This window comes from Poeciliopsis prolifica, unplaced genomic scaffold, assembly GCF_027474105.1.
Source record: "Poeciliopsis prolifica strain line A6 unplaced genomic scaffold, Auburn_PproV2 SCAFFOLD012, whole genome shotgun sequence".
Classification (NCBI taxonomy): domain Eukaryota; kingdom Metazoa; phylum Chordata; class Actinopteri; order Cyprinodontiformes; family Poeciliidae; genus Poeciliopsis; species Poeciliopsis prolifica.
The window spans coordinates 10203362-10216648 of record NW_026562387.1 but is presented as its reverse complement, the minus strand read 5'-3'; the positions used below and the strand labels follow the sequence as shown (position 1 = coordinate 10216648).

The 13287-nt window shown below is 36.8% G+C and overlaps 1 protein-coding gene and 1 pseudogene across 2 annotated transcripts; one reads left to right on the top strand and one right to left on the bottom strand.

Annotated features, from left to right (window-relative positions):
* Positions 1-327: 327 nt before the first annotated feature.
* Positions 328-6485, bottom strand: si:ch211-161h7.8 (thiosulfate:glutathione sulfurtransferase). Of its 2 annotated transcripts, none has more exons than XM_055037711.1 (4): positions 6249-6485; positions 5032-5157; positions 4775-4937; positions 328-444 (listed from the first exon to the last, which is right to left on the bottom strand). In XM_055037711.1, exons 1-4 carry the CDS (start codon positions 6433-6435, stop codon positions 435-437), a joined length of 486 nt encoding a protein of 161 aa, XP_054893686.1. In that variant the 5' UTR covers positions 6436-6485; the 3' UTR covers positions 328-434. The 2 variants fall into 2 exon arrangements, with proteins under 2 accessions (XP_054893686.1, XP_054893685.1); XM_055037710.1 differs by lacking the exon at positions 328-444 and adding an exon at positions 4455-4691.
* A 5156-nt stretch (positions 6486-11641) lies between these two features.
* LOC129364769 (cystatin-B-like) lies at positions 11642-12743 on the top strand (annotated as a pseudogene).
* Positions 12744-13287: the final 544 nt, after the last annotated feature.

Genomic DNA, 13287 nt, shown 5'->3' with positions numbered 1-13287 from the left:
GATTTCTTTTTTTTTATTTGTAGAACTGAGATTATTTAACATTTAGGTTATCATTTAGAGCTTTTTGCAATATCTTAAAACAACTTGTTTGTAAGTTTGTGTTTTCAAGTACCTATCTCACATAATTTTGATGGTTTTATACATCAGTATATCATTACGATAGATTCACAACACTATTACTCACCTCATATTTGACTTCATTAATTATCCTTAAAATGCCCCACAACACACAATATTTATATTAAACTTCTCACATGCAAATTTGTCACAAAGACAATATTTGCATGTATTTTGTATATCTAATTGATTATGCATATATTTGTGTCCAATTTTAACCAATCACTGGCACATTAAAATGGACCTTATATTGTTTATGTCTTGATTGAACAGTGGCACTTTTGGATCTCCATACTTCAGGAGTTTCTGGCTAAACATCAGGACAACCTGAAACAAACCAGATTAAAAGTGTTATTAGAAAGTATTATTTTAATTTCTATGACCAAATTTCTTATTGCACAATTTCAGTCTTTCAAGCTCTTTTTCAGCCCTTTAACAGCTTCAAGATTCCAGTTTTAGTCAACAACAGAAAGTCAAGGTCTAAATTTCACTACAAAGAAAGAGTGAAGTGCATTTTTTTTCTTAAAAAAAAAAGCACTGAGCAGCAGGAAGTTGATGGACTGTAACAGCAGTAGCTGGCAACTACGTCCAGCAGATCATTTTTCACTTCAAGCTGCCCACGAGTTTGTGATTTAACTAATATGAAAGTGTCCAAATGTCCTTGATGCTCAAAGGAAACATGACCCATCCTTCTGCTCTTCAACAACAAATTTCCCACATGCTTTGTGGCAAGCTGGGAAGAATTCTAATGTGTGCTGTAGCTGAGGGGAATATGAATCTTAAAGTGGTGGTGTTTGAATCTTAAAGTGCTTAAGTTGGACTTTACACTGGAAGCCGGTGTCCAGTAAACTCTGTCTCCATCAATCCTACCTTCCTGGTACATCATGCAACATTCAGTAGATCGATCCCAGTCTCTCCCTTTAGTGGGAGTTAGTGGATGTGTGCAACTTGTCCTAAACTTGCTATTCCCTTGATGAGTTGAACATTTAAAACAGGAGCAAAAAAAACTTGATTCTCTTCCCAACTAATTGCCTTAAAAGAGACCTTTCGCAGCCTTCCTACTGTTTTCATGGAAGTACGAGGCGGGAGTGGGCTGGGACGAAGGAAGGTATGTCCACCTGAATGAGGAGAGACCTTGTGAAGATCAGACCCCTACTGGCTCCTCAGAGCCATTACTATCAGGATCTATATCTGTCTGGGATAATGACGGTGTGAAGGTCAGGCCCTAGAGAACAATACTGCAAGAATAATAAAAGAAATAGAGTTGGAGGGGGAAAAAGGTGTATGTAAATCTCCCTACACTTTGCTGCCATCTATTGGTTGAAACACTATTTTCTATCTGTCAAACACCACCATTATGAATAAAAGTTTTTAAACAGACAAAGATATAGTTTTACCATATGGTTTTCTGAGATTCAATAATAAACATTTTAGAAGTTTTACAAGGGGAAACATTAAAGCTGCAGTATGTGACTTTTATCTTAAAAAATATATTTTCTACATATTTGATAAAATTATCGTTATGTTGTGACAGCATAATGTAAAATACATAATCTGTGAAAAAAACTCAAGCTTTTTTGTCTTGTCCCAGTGCTCCCAGTGCTAACTGGAGAACACCAGTCAGTCAGAAGCAACCAATTAGAGTCAGGAGGAGGATCTTAGTGCTGTCAGTCACTGCTCACCCCCTCCCACTTGCTCTTTGGTTCATTACAACACAGCCTGCCACCATAGCTAAGGCTAGTTAGCACAGCCACTGAAGACAGCGTATTAGCATATTGAACAGGCTGCTAGGGATGTTGACAGCGGTCAGACACTTTTCCTGCCTGTGATTGGTTGTTTTTGACTAGGAGCGGCCCATTTTTGCAGATGATTGTATTTTGGGTGGGAGAAGGCAAAGGATCTTGACTCATCTGTCTCATATCATGTACCGTCATGGTATGTCACGACAACCTTAATAAATATATATATATATATACATACATATTTTTGTAAAAGTCACAAAAACTTTCAGAAATAGTTGAACTTGCTTCAAGGTTATGCAAAAAGTTCACAGGCTCCTAGTTGGACTAATAATTGCAGAGTTTGATCAAAACATTAACATCTTTGTTTTGTCAACTTCAAATTCTCTATTCAAGGCTTTGTTTTTAGGCAAAATAGTGAGAGTCAAATCCCTTGGCCAGTTGGGTCAACCTATTGTTGTCCTGAACATAAATGTAATTTTAAGTTATATGACAGTTAAAAACCTGCCAATCTTCTCTTATGATGCTATTTTATAAAGCATTTTGACAACATAACAGCTTACTAAAACGCTGCCCAAAAAATGTTAAAACAGCTTTATGTGACAACAGAGGATTTTAACCGTAAAGGAATGCCTGAACACAGAGGCCCAAAAGGGGGAAACTGCATGTTGGTCCTCTAATTCAATCAGAACAACAGAAAGACATCAGCTGCCCTGTAACTGCACAATTCCTAGGAGTTTACTGAAACCGTGCCGGTAGGTCATTTTGAGGCCAGGCTAAAAACAGAGCCAATGAACTTTATGAGATAATTGTCAATAACTTTCAATTACTTGGCATTTTTATTTAATTCTGTCTGATCACTCTTTTCAGGATAGACTTTTGTAAAAGGGATATTAGAAAAATATGTTTCCTTCCGCTTCACATGCACTATTTGTCATAGTCTGTCACAATCACATAAAGTCCTAAAAAAAAGCTCATACAAATGGTTGTGGTTGTTCAAAAAAAAAGAGAGAGAAACATGGGGCATCAATTTTTAGGAAGACACTGTCTTTGCAATTCTTTCATGTACAACACACCTCCATGTCATCATCCAGGTTAGCCTTTGAACTTAATCTAAAAGTGTCCTAATGTCCTTTTAGCATTACTGGCACAATGGCTACCGTCCACAATGAAATTTTGACTCATTTGACCATCGATCACATATAAACTCTTTCTGCCCACCTGTAGAGCACTTATGCCTTTCCACTTAAGACAATATATGGATTTGTTCTTGTTTGATCCAGTTTCAGGTGACATTTCCAGGACTTTGTGCTGAAATATGATGATTGACAGTGGTGTTCTGAGGTACCCCTGATCCCACGTGGCTGATCTAAATCGAATTGATTTCTAATGCACTGCCACTGGGGGCTGAAAGGTCAACTTCCATTATGCTGTGGCGATCAAATCATTTGGGTATTGAACTTTGGACAGCCCTGAATTTTTTTCACTGCAATAGGCACAAAAGACCTCAAAAGATCAAACTTGCACTTAAAAAATATTCTTCTTCATAAGTTCAGCATAGTAAGACAAAACTAGAAGATTTCTGAAGAAATTTAAAAAATTAGCATTAATGCTAAAGTAAACTACAATGTACTCAAAAGCATGTTTAAGTAACATGGACATAAAATTAGTGCAAAAGCTAAAATTAGCCAAAATGCTAATGTTAGCTTAAATGCTACTAGTGGCATAAGGGCTATCACTACCAAGTTGTCTTACATTGATTTCCTCCATTCTGTAAGAAGAGGGACTTGATTGGACTATGGGTGTGAATCCCTGATTGTGATACACCAGGGATTCTGTGGAGCCCAACACAGAAGTTCTGCCCATTTGTCTATTGTTAAGGAAAGGAGGTTGTTCTTTGATGCTAAAGAGGGCAGATAAGTTCTAGGTTGGGGAAGTAAGACTTAATCCGGGAATCCTTAGTCCTGGAGACTTCCAGGATTAAGGACATCTCCCCTGCGGTTATATCACAGTACAGAGCTCTTGAAAGCAGCTTGATCAGTCTCATGATAAGACTATGCAGACAACCTAAAACAGAAGAGGAGTGAGGTGCACATTATAAAATTTGCCATTACAAACCCCAGTGAGGTAAATGCAGAATCTTCTACACTTTTATTTTTCACTCCTCCCACCCCAAATTGACAATTAATAAAAAGCCACAACTTACGCCACTGAAATTAAATAACTTAGTTCTTGTGTTTATCAAATAGAGGATTAAACAAATGATCTAAATGCAACTTTAAACTTTAATGTGATAGACCAACATAAAATAGTGTTTAGTGACCTTTGTGGTTCTAATGTGAGAATCACAAACATCATATACTTTAAACCAGTTTAAAGCATATGAATACTTTTGCAAAGCCCTGCAGGTTATTCTCAGATCCTTCAGCACCATTATGCTGTTTTCAACAGCTGAAATACAACATGTTTACAATAAACTTCTGTAAGATTCCCTCAAATAAAAGTCTATAAAAATAAATTTTTTACTTAAAACAATTTATTAACATGAAACTTGTTCAAATTTCACAAATTATATTTTGAATAAAAACACTTGCTGTATTTACTCAAGTTTAATGCATAATTTAATAAAATTCAGTAACTTTAAAATAAGAAGGATGTAAAGGTAACTCTCAGTAGCCTAAACACTGCAAGCTGCCAATGTGAAAAATGATGACATTCTGTTTCATGATTTCATATATTTTAAAAACATAATCTCACAGGAAGTAGATTTTAGCATGATTTCAATTTCCTTCTTGCTCGGCCCATGCAGCATACCCTCCTTTCAGGTGTCTTGCTCTGAGAAAAAGACACATGCTTTTCCTCCAAGTGAACAACCAGTTTGGGAAGTTTCTTGCAAACAGAAATCTGCCCGTTTTTACCTGTGAAATCCCATTTGACGGGCAATGTTCAGGGCCTGGCCGCTTCTAACGCCGCTTCTGCAGTTGAACACTATATTATCATCATCTTTTCCAGGAGCCTTCACTTCAAACTTCTGCTTAAAGGTCTCAGGAGGCAGCTTCAGAGACTCTTCCAAGATATCCACTTGTCACACAGGAAAAAAGAAAAAAAAAGAAAAAGAAATGTAAATTTCCAGATGAACAGCTCGGAACAAGACTGCACATGTATTGTGACCTACATGGGAGGTTGACTGCTTGAGGAATGTGGCCACCCTGGTATTCATCCGGATTCCTCACATCAAAAAGCTGAACGTTACCGTTTGACTGCATGGCCTTCAGCTGTGAGGGGGTCACCACTGACGCTTCTATGAAGAAATGGGTAAAGGAGTAAATAGAAAAATTCAGACAGTGAAACGAACCATGCTTGTAGTTGTTGTGCTTGATGGAGTTCCATATAAATGAAGTGTCTCCCAGCCCGCTCTGAATTCAAGAACACCTTGCTCAAAAGAAGGTGCTGGCAAAAGGAAATGCTGCGTGCTGCAGACCAGTAATTATGGCTAATTTACTCGCATTAAAAACGTTCCCTTGCTGCTCACTATATCTCACCCACTGGCCACTGCCATGAAGAAGAAATAATCAATTCTGGTCCTCAAGGACCATCTACTGTGTTTTCCTTCTACCTGCCACACAGTAGAGCTGAATAGGCAGGTGATTAACAGGCTTCTGGAGCATTTGATGGTTGCAGGAGGTCATGCAATCATTTGAATCTGGTATTCTTGTATCTAAAATATGCAAAGTATTGGTTTTGGTGTCATTTTTTTAAAGATGTAAACACAAAAGAATAAAGGGTCAAATTGACACAAAAGTATGGATAACATGTTATTTCATGCCAGAAATTACATAAAAGAATGAGGAAGGGACATTGTTTTTAGTTCAAAAAGCGGGTGAAATGCAAACTATATGCCCTGCCTAAATGTCATGAAATTTAAATAAACAGTAGCTGTTACAGAAAAAATTTAATTGACGTAGAACATCTCAAGGAGCCCAAGTGGATTTTGCATGATGTATATTTTTTAGTCATTGTCAAAAGAGTCTAGTGTACAAGCGGACTTGAACGCACCACGGGGTGAACGACCGTGAAACTTTAAGCCAGATACTACCGGTGTCAAAACTTATTCAGGTTTACTGTAACTCCTGACTCAACAGCCCGAGCTGCATTACAATGAGTTATCTGAACCATTGTTTCTCCAAGTTAACCAAAAAATCTCAGACTCCTAAAATGAAGGACGAACCAGTTCGAGCGGTTTTAACGTGTCTTGAAGGACAAAGACACATGAAATAAATTATCAGCCTTAATAAGGTGTTCAGTGTCACTGTCACACTTGTGTATGAAGGCCTTATACAGATGGGATTATAGGTGACTCTTAAAGGACAGGGTCGAGTGAAATGAAATTACCGTCGTCGTATGTTCCTCCGCTGGTTGGGCTGGGGTTCGTGGTGTAAGTCCGGATAAATGAAGCTACAGTCGGGTAAGACCTTCGGTTGACTTCAGTGACAACCTGGCAGAAACCTCGCGACCACAGGAGGGACAACATGATGAGAGCAGCACCGCTGTACGGCCTGCTGTGCAACACTATCTTCATCTAAACAGTTAATGTGGGAAGTATTATTGTAAACAATCCCTTCTTCTTTGTTTTGTCGGGACTAAACTGCAACACTGCCCCTTCTGGTCGATTAGGGGTCTGCAACCTGGTGCTACGGAGCCGACCTTCAACAATGGCTCTTAAAACCTTTGGCTAAAACCGACAAAGAATCAACTAATGATTTTTTTTTCAATATAATTATAAATTCACGTTTTACCAGTGGAATAGAATGTTTTTTTTTTGTCTTCTCAGTAGGTTTGCAAAATAGGGGCTTTATATACATTAGTTTTCAAAAACAGCAATATTACAGAGAAAAAAGTTGTAAAGATTGTCCATTTTCTTTATTTAAGATATAGAGAAGTAAAATGTTAGTTTTACTAAATCATAAGTTCTTTTCTTTCTAAAGAATATGTAATATTATTATTAAGCTAGTTTTACTTAGCTAAATGGAGGAGAGATGGAACAGAAAAGACAGAAGATGAGGTGAGGAATAAAATAAATGGGACTGTTGTTAGAAATGTCTCAATGTTTGCATGCGTGGTCAGTAATAGCTGGGGCATCCTCTGGGTGAGGTCTGCAGGAAATTCTACTTTGTTCAGGGACTAAATTGTAGTTGAAACGCATTTGCTGAATTCAAACAGGAACAACAATCGAAATCTGCAGGGATTTGTCTGACAACACTGCATAAAATTCAAACAAACCACAAGCAAATTGCTTTTGTAATAAGCTGTCCCCACTGAGACTCAGAAGTATTAGAAGCCTGATTGCATCAGTTTCTCTTTTTTTGTTTTATTTTTGTATCTTTGTACTAAGTGTGTCATATTCACATTGACTTAAAAATTAATCACTTCAGTTATTTAATCTTTTTTCTGTCATATAAATGTTGCAACATGGATGAATGTAAAGATTGTCTCTTTCTCTCCCTATTACTTTAAAGCTAGCCTTGAATAGTTAGACATCAGCTTTACTGAGCCAAAGTGCCATATTTTTCCAACTCTTTTTATATCTTGCCCACTTGTGCTGTTTTTATAGCCTCAAGGGATGTCCTAAGCACTCAACTGTGCAACACATTCTCAAAATCTTGCCTTGCTGAAATCAGCGCCACATTTCTATATTTAAGCAATGGGACATCGGCTTAATATTGTTGGCCACTAAGCATCTCATTAAACTAATTTAATGTTCTTCTCTACAATGAGTTTCATGTACTTTCTTTTTGACAATCTGGAGTAAAAAAAAATCTGCTATAAAGTAGAGAAACATTCTTTACCTTCCACAATACAATACATCATTTATGGTTATATTTGTGCAGAAGTATCATCTGATGTGTGACTTCTGATCATGCATTTGCTCCCACAGCATTACATTCTAAAGATGAAACACTTCTTGTGCTGGCTGTGCAAATATACAATTGAAACTAACCTACAATACCGACAATATATTAGAAGATTTTTTTTCTCACTGCCTTTACAGTTATTCTACTGAATCCTCAGACAATTGAGTGATATTAGTATTACATGAAGTGTAAGTAACCTGGCACATCTTTTTAAAAATCCAACAGTTTCATAATCTTCCTTTCAGCTGGATATCTTCCCACAGGAGTTGCTTCCTTCCATTTTCAAAGGCATTTCTGTTTTGATTAGCAGATATTCTCATGGTTAATCCTTTTACTTGCTATCATTAAATTCATTAATCTCTTTGGTCAGCTTCCAGTCTTCAAAATTTAAAGCTGTTAGGAAACACAGCTCTCTAGTGATCTGCCAACATCTCTGGATGGAATCATATTGCATGCAGGTCCACGTTTCATCCCCCGACGAAAGTTCTGGACCATCCGACGGGAGAACGAAGAATCTGGTGGAGCATCACTATCAAGGCCAACCACTGTCTTGTTCAATGTTTGTTAAAGCATCCTGTCAGTGACCATGGAGATTCTCATCCACATGAGCTGCTGCAATAAAGCTGTAAAGTCTGCTTATGCAGATATTTTTTATTTCCCACACACAGTCATTTTCAGTTACGCGTTATATCATAGACAGTTGCAAAAGCACAAGAAAAAAAAAAAAACTTGCAGCATAATGGATTTTCTGCTGTGCACAACATTCAGTCACAGCTGATAGTAAGGCACTGCGGGCCAGCATTTAATCGGACACCTCAGGCAGTCAGAAAATAAATCTGAGGGCTTTAAAGATAATTTGTAAGAAAACTCTACATCAAAGCTGTTAATGTGCAATGATGGGTTCTCCAGAGAGGCTTCAGGCTGCTTCAGTGTTGCCTTGCAAGGGAAAGATATAGTATTTATCAAATAGAATAACAGACTATGTTTAATCTATGTATTTAAGCTAGCAATGTAGAGTTCTCTTGGCTCCCTTGCTAAATGTGTTTGGGGTTAAACAAAAGAATCACAATCCCACTGGCACAGACAAATATAGCAGAGGTAAGCCAAAATGTTGAGTTTGATCTTATTTTTTTTAATCCAAACTATTCAAAAGTATTCACACCCCATGACATTTTTCACATATTGTGATGTTATAGCTACATATTGCGATATGTTGCTTTTTTTTTTTTTGATTTGGTGTATTAAGCCAGGATTGATTTGCAAAGAAAGGAAAAAATCTTTTGCAGCTTTCAATCAAAATTTCAGACTGGTACAAATTTAAGAAGTAGGGAAGAATTGGATTTAGGTCTGAACATTGAGAATGGTATAATCATGAAGAGGCACAGATACAAAGGAGTTTTGTATCTGTGCAGCTGCTCCATATTTACCTTGGGTCCCTTGGCTCCATCTCTGATGACCATCAACAATTAACCTATTTTTATTGAAGTTTTATTTCACAGACCAACACAAATGACAGTACATATCTAAGAATATTCTATAGGTCTTGTATTAACATGTATATGGACCTTTCAGATCTTTTTATAGAAAATAAACTTGATGTAATTTAAATTAAATAAAAACGTATCGAAGTGCGGTATGTTGAGTTAAACAAAACTGATCCATTGCACTATTAAAACAAGCAAAAATATTTAAAATTTCACATCTGCATTAAACTGTCCTATAATGACAGCTTCTAAAAACTTCACAACTGTAAGTTACTCATAATTATAAGGAAAATTTTGTAAAAGATCTGTGTGGAACTCCAGATAAAGTCTTTTGCATTTCAGCTCTTCTCAGATCCTAACGAGCCAACCAGGCTGGCAGCCATGAAGTGTTAGATAATGGGTGGAGGTCTCTGCTGGATGTGACACAGGCACAGCCAGCTGACAATCAGAGATCACCAGGCAGAATATTTTCATAGTTGCCATAAAATTATGTGCAAGAAATCGAACATATTAGAGTCGTACTGAAAAATAAAGAAATGATTTTCAAAGTGTTTGACATGCAAACCTGACAGTGAGAATATATTACCACTGTGTTGGTTTTCAGCCTTCCCTCAAAATCCAAACACATGCATACTTATGTGTAGCTAATGATTTATTTAACTTTGAAGCCTAAAAGGTTTGTCTGGGCTTTTTAGTTATTCAATTCATTTAAATTAATATAAGGGTATGAATGAGTGTGAGTTGGTTTGTCTCTCAGACGTATCTGTGTTGCATTTGTACATCATGCAAAGGTGTTAAAGAATTAAAGACTGATATATTTCACTCAATGCTCTGAATTGATAGGGTACAAGCTTCACTTTCTGTAATAATTTGCCACATTTTTAAAAACTTTATGACAATGTTCAACTTTCTTGAGTTGTATTATTAGGTATGTGCGCCATCTTCTGGCGACCCAAAACATTGTAGGAAAGAAGATGAATACGTTTTAACTTTAATCAAATAAAAGAAAGAAAAGGAGAAAAGAGCTGTACTCCTGTGATGTAGATGGCAGCTTTATCTTAGTTACTGAAGACTTCTCAGCTTACTCATTAGGTTGTCTTCCTACATGTAAACACTGTTGTCTTGTGGAGCAGAGAAGTGCAGATCTTTTTAGAATTGATCCAAAATACAAACACGAAGCATCTTTTTAATCCCAGATGTGTGGAAGTAAAATGTATTTAAATATGCACATTCCTAAACAAATATAAATAAGTATTTGCTAATTAATGGAACACCCTAGGCAAAGTGGATTCTGTCAAGCGATATAAAAGCAAAATCTAACTAGTTAAAAAGTTTTCCAAGCACTTCTGGAAAACTACTTTATGGAATCTATTCATGATTCCAATCAACATATATTTTGCTCCAAATAGAATCAATATAATTTATTATACAGAGAAGACTTGAGATACTGAATTACTTCCTACAGAAAACTAGAATTTTTATTTATACATACAAACTTGATTTTTATATCTCCATTGCTTAATAGCATATAAATTAACTAACTTCAAAGTATATATATATTTTTGTATTTACAAGCAGAGATCTGTTTTCTGCATCCTGTAAAACATGCTCTGACATCTGTTGGTACATAAGCAGGAAACAGGAAGTCCAAATTCTTGAAAGTCTTTGGTTTTTATTTTCATTCTATGTGATAAAAGATGTTTTTATAAATAAATTAGCAGATTTAGATTTTTTTTTCAAAGCAGGGAGAAAATGCTTGCCAATAATAGATGAGGTCTGGTCCTCTGGTATTGGAGATCTTACCCAGAAAGGAAGATGATTTTTCCTCCTCCACCCTCGGTGCCGTTTGTACAAAAACTGATTTTAACATAAAGATTTAATCAATTGTTTCCACACTTTATATACATATTGACAACTTATGAAGAGTATTCATACACAAACTGTTCACACAGAGCAGCTTAATGTGTGATTTTTTTTCTCATAATAAAAAAAATCCATCCCTGTAACATATTAGCTGCAAACACACCTTAAAAATTGGAAATAGAAAAGACATTCAGTGGCCCTTGACATTATACACCCACTCAGATCTCTGCTCCCTTGCACAGTCGGTTTTCCTCCTCAGCATCAGCTGTTCTGTAAGGGACTGAGCTATGTGGATGGACAGTAAAAATACAATTGGTGCTAAACTATTTATTTTCATTTCCTTCCTGGCAAATAGAACTTCCTGCACCATGTGGATAATTCAGGTAAGTAAACAAGTATTTTCTTAATTTGCTCAGGAAAGCATTAGAAAAGCTTTCCTGAGCTTCCCCTTTCCTTTCAAAGACATGGTACAGTCCACCAACATGAGCTCAGTTCTCTGCTTGAATTCCTCTCTGGGTCACACACAGTAAGTGGTTTTCTTGACAACTTTAGTGTGATTTGTGTTTTAAAATCTGCCATGGACATAAAATGCGGGGGGATGTCCCATCAGATGAAGGATGCCGATGAAAATGTTCAGCAGATCTGTGATAAAGTAAGCACATGCCACACCCAGTTGGACACGAGCCCTTCCTGCTCTCTGAGGTGTGCAGTAATCTGTTAATTTTTATTTCTTTCCTCAGGTGAGGCCTGATGTGGAAGAGAAAGCAGGGAAGACCTATGAAGTTTTCACAGCCAAGAGCTATAAGACTCAGATTGTAGCTGGGACAAACTATTTCATTAAGGCACGTTCAACTTTAGTTTAAGGCATCCTGTCCTTGACAGTGAAGGACTTTGCTATGCAGTTCTTTCAACATCCAATTGAACAAATACTTTCAAAATTAACAGCTGACAGGTTATTGTATTTTTATTTATTGATTTACTATGGCTTAATGCTTTGTGCTCTGCAGAAATAGTCAACATCCCTTGAACTTTTTCACATTTTGTCACATTACAACCACAAGTTCCTACGCTTATAGAAACGTAACAGACTGAGGGAAAGTAGTACATAATTGTGAAGTGCCTTTTTTTTTTTTTACCTTGACTCCTACTTTTGATACATATTGAGACTGCTTTTATTCTTCTGTTCTTTGAACTTGAATGTCCTGTTCTAGCACATGAATATACTTTTCCTGCCAAGCTCTTTTGCGCAAATATAAAGAATGGTTGTCTGCTTCCACGTTTGATCTGTTCTCATCTTCACCCATCTCCCCAATAAGTTTAACCCATTTTTATGTCCCTCCCAAAGAATACCATGCTCACAGCATCATACTGCCTTCACCATTTTTCACACTTCCTCAAATGGATTGTTCAAAATGATGTGCAGTTTTAGTTTTTATGCAAGCCAGACAGCTTAGCTTTGGTCTTCAATGATCAGAGTAGCTCTAGTTTACTGAGATTGAATAAGCTACATATAATTAATTAGCTGACTCCACCGTGTTTGGAAAAAACTCCCATGTTATGGGGGAGATGTTGAGCTAACAGACATACAAGTCTCCAAGAGCCACCATGACTCCATTGATTACTTTTGAAAGGTTCAGAGTCCAGGCTCAGGGTCCGGCGGCCAGCAGTGAAGATATCAAATCATCAATATCCAGCGACGACGTGGCAAAGAGAACCTCATGTGTTAGCAAAATACAGCCGTCAGCTTGTGTAAATTGTTCACTCCTCTGTATCTGTGACAGCTCACTTAGAGAGAATCTTGAAATTAACTCCTGCAAATCACATGTTTTACGATGTGGTTTTTCTGCCAACTTTCCTGCTTAGTGACTAGAAATATGAGCCTCTAAGCAGTTTGGTAATCCCTGATCTTTACCATTACTCACATCTCTGTTGCGTCTTGTGACTGATGTTCCTTATTGTTTTGCACACAGTACTCCCAGTAGTCATACACTAAAGGATGACTCATATGTCTGCAGCTTGATGTTCTTAAATATATTGCATATGAAGAACGTATCTCAATGGATACAGCTTCATCAGGGTTATTTTTTTAGATACGAAATTCAACAACTCCTATAATGTAAAAGTAAAGTTTTTTTTTTTTTTTTTGGTTCAGTTGTAAGAATGTATGATTGT

Bases quoted from the DNA above. Each gene is read 5' to 3' on its own strand.
- si:ch211-161h7.8 (XM_055037710.1), bottom strand. From the start codon at position 6,435: ATGAAGATAGTGTTGCACAGCAGGCCGTACAGCGGTGCTGCTCTCATC. The intron at 5,158-6,248 runs GTAATTTCATTT...ATTTCTTCATAG, and splicing joins CGGAGGAACATACGACGACG to AAGCGTCAGTGGTGACCCCC. The intron at 4,692-4,774 runs GTAAAAACGGGC...TCTTTTTCTCAG, and splicing joins CGTCAAATGGGATTTCACAG to AGCAAGACACCTGAAAGGAG.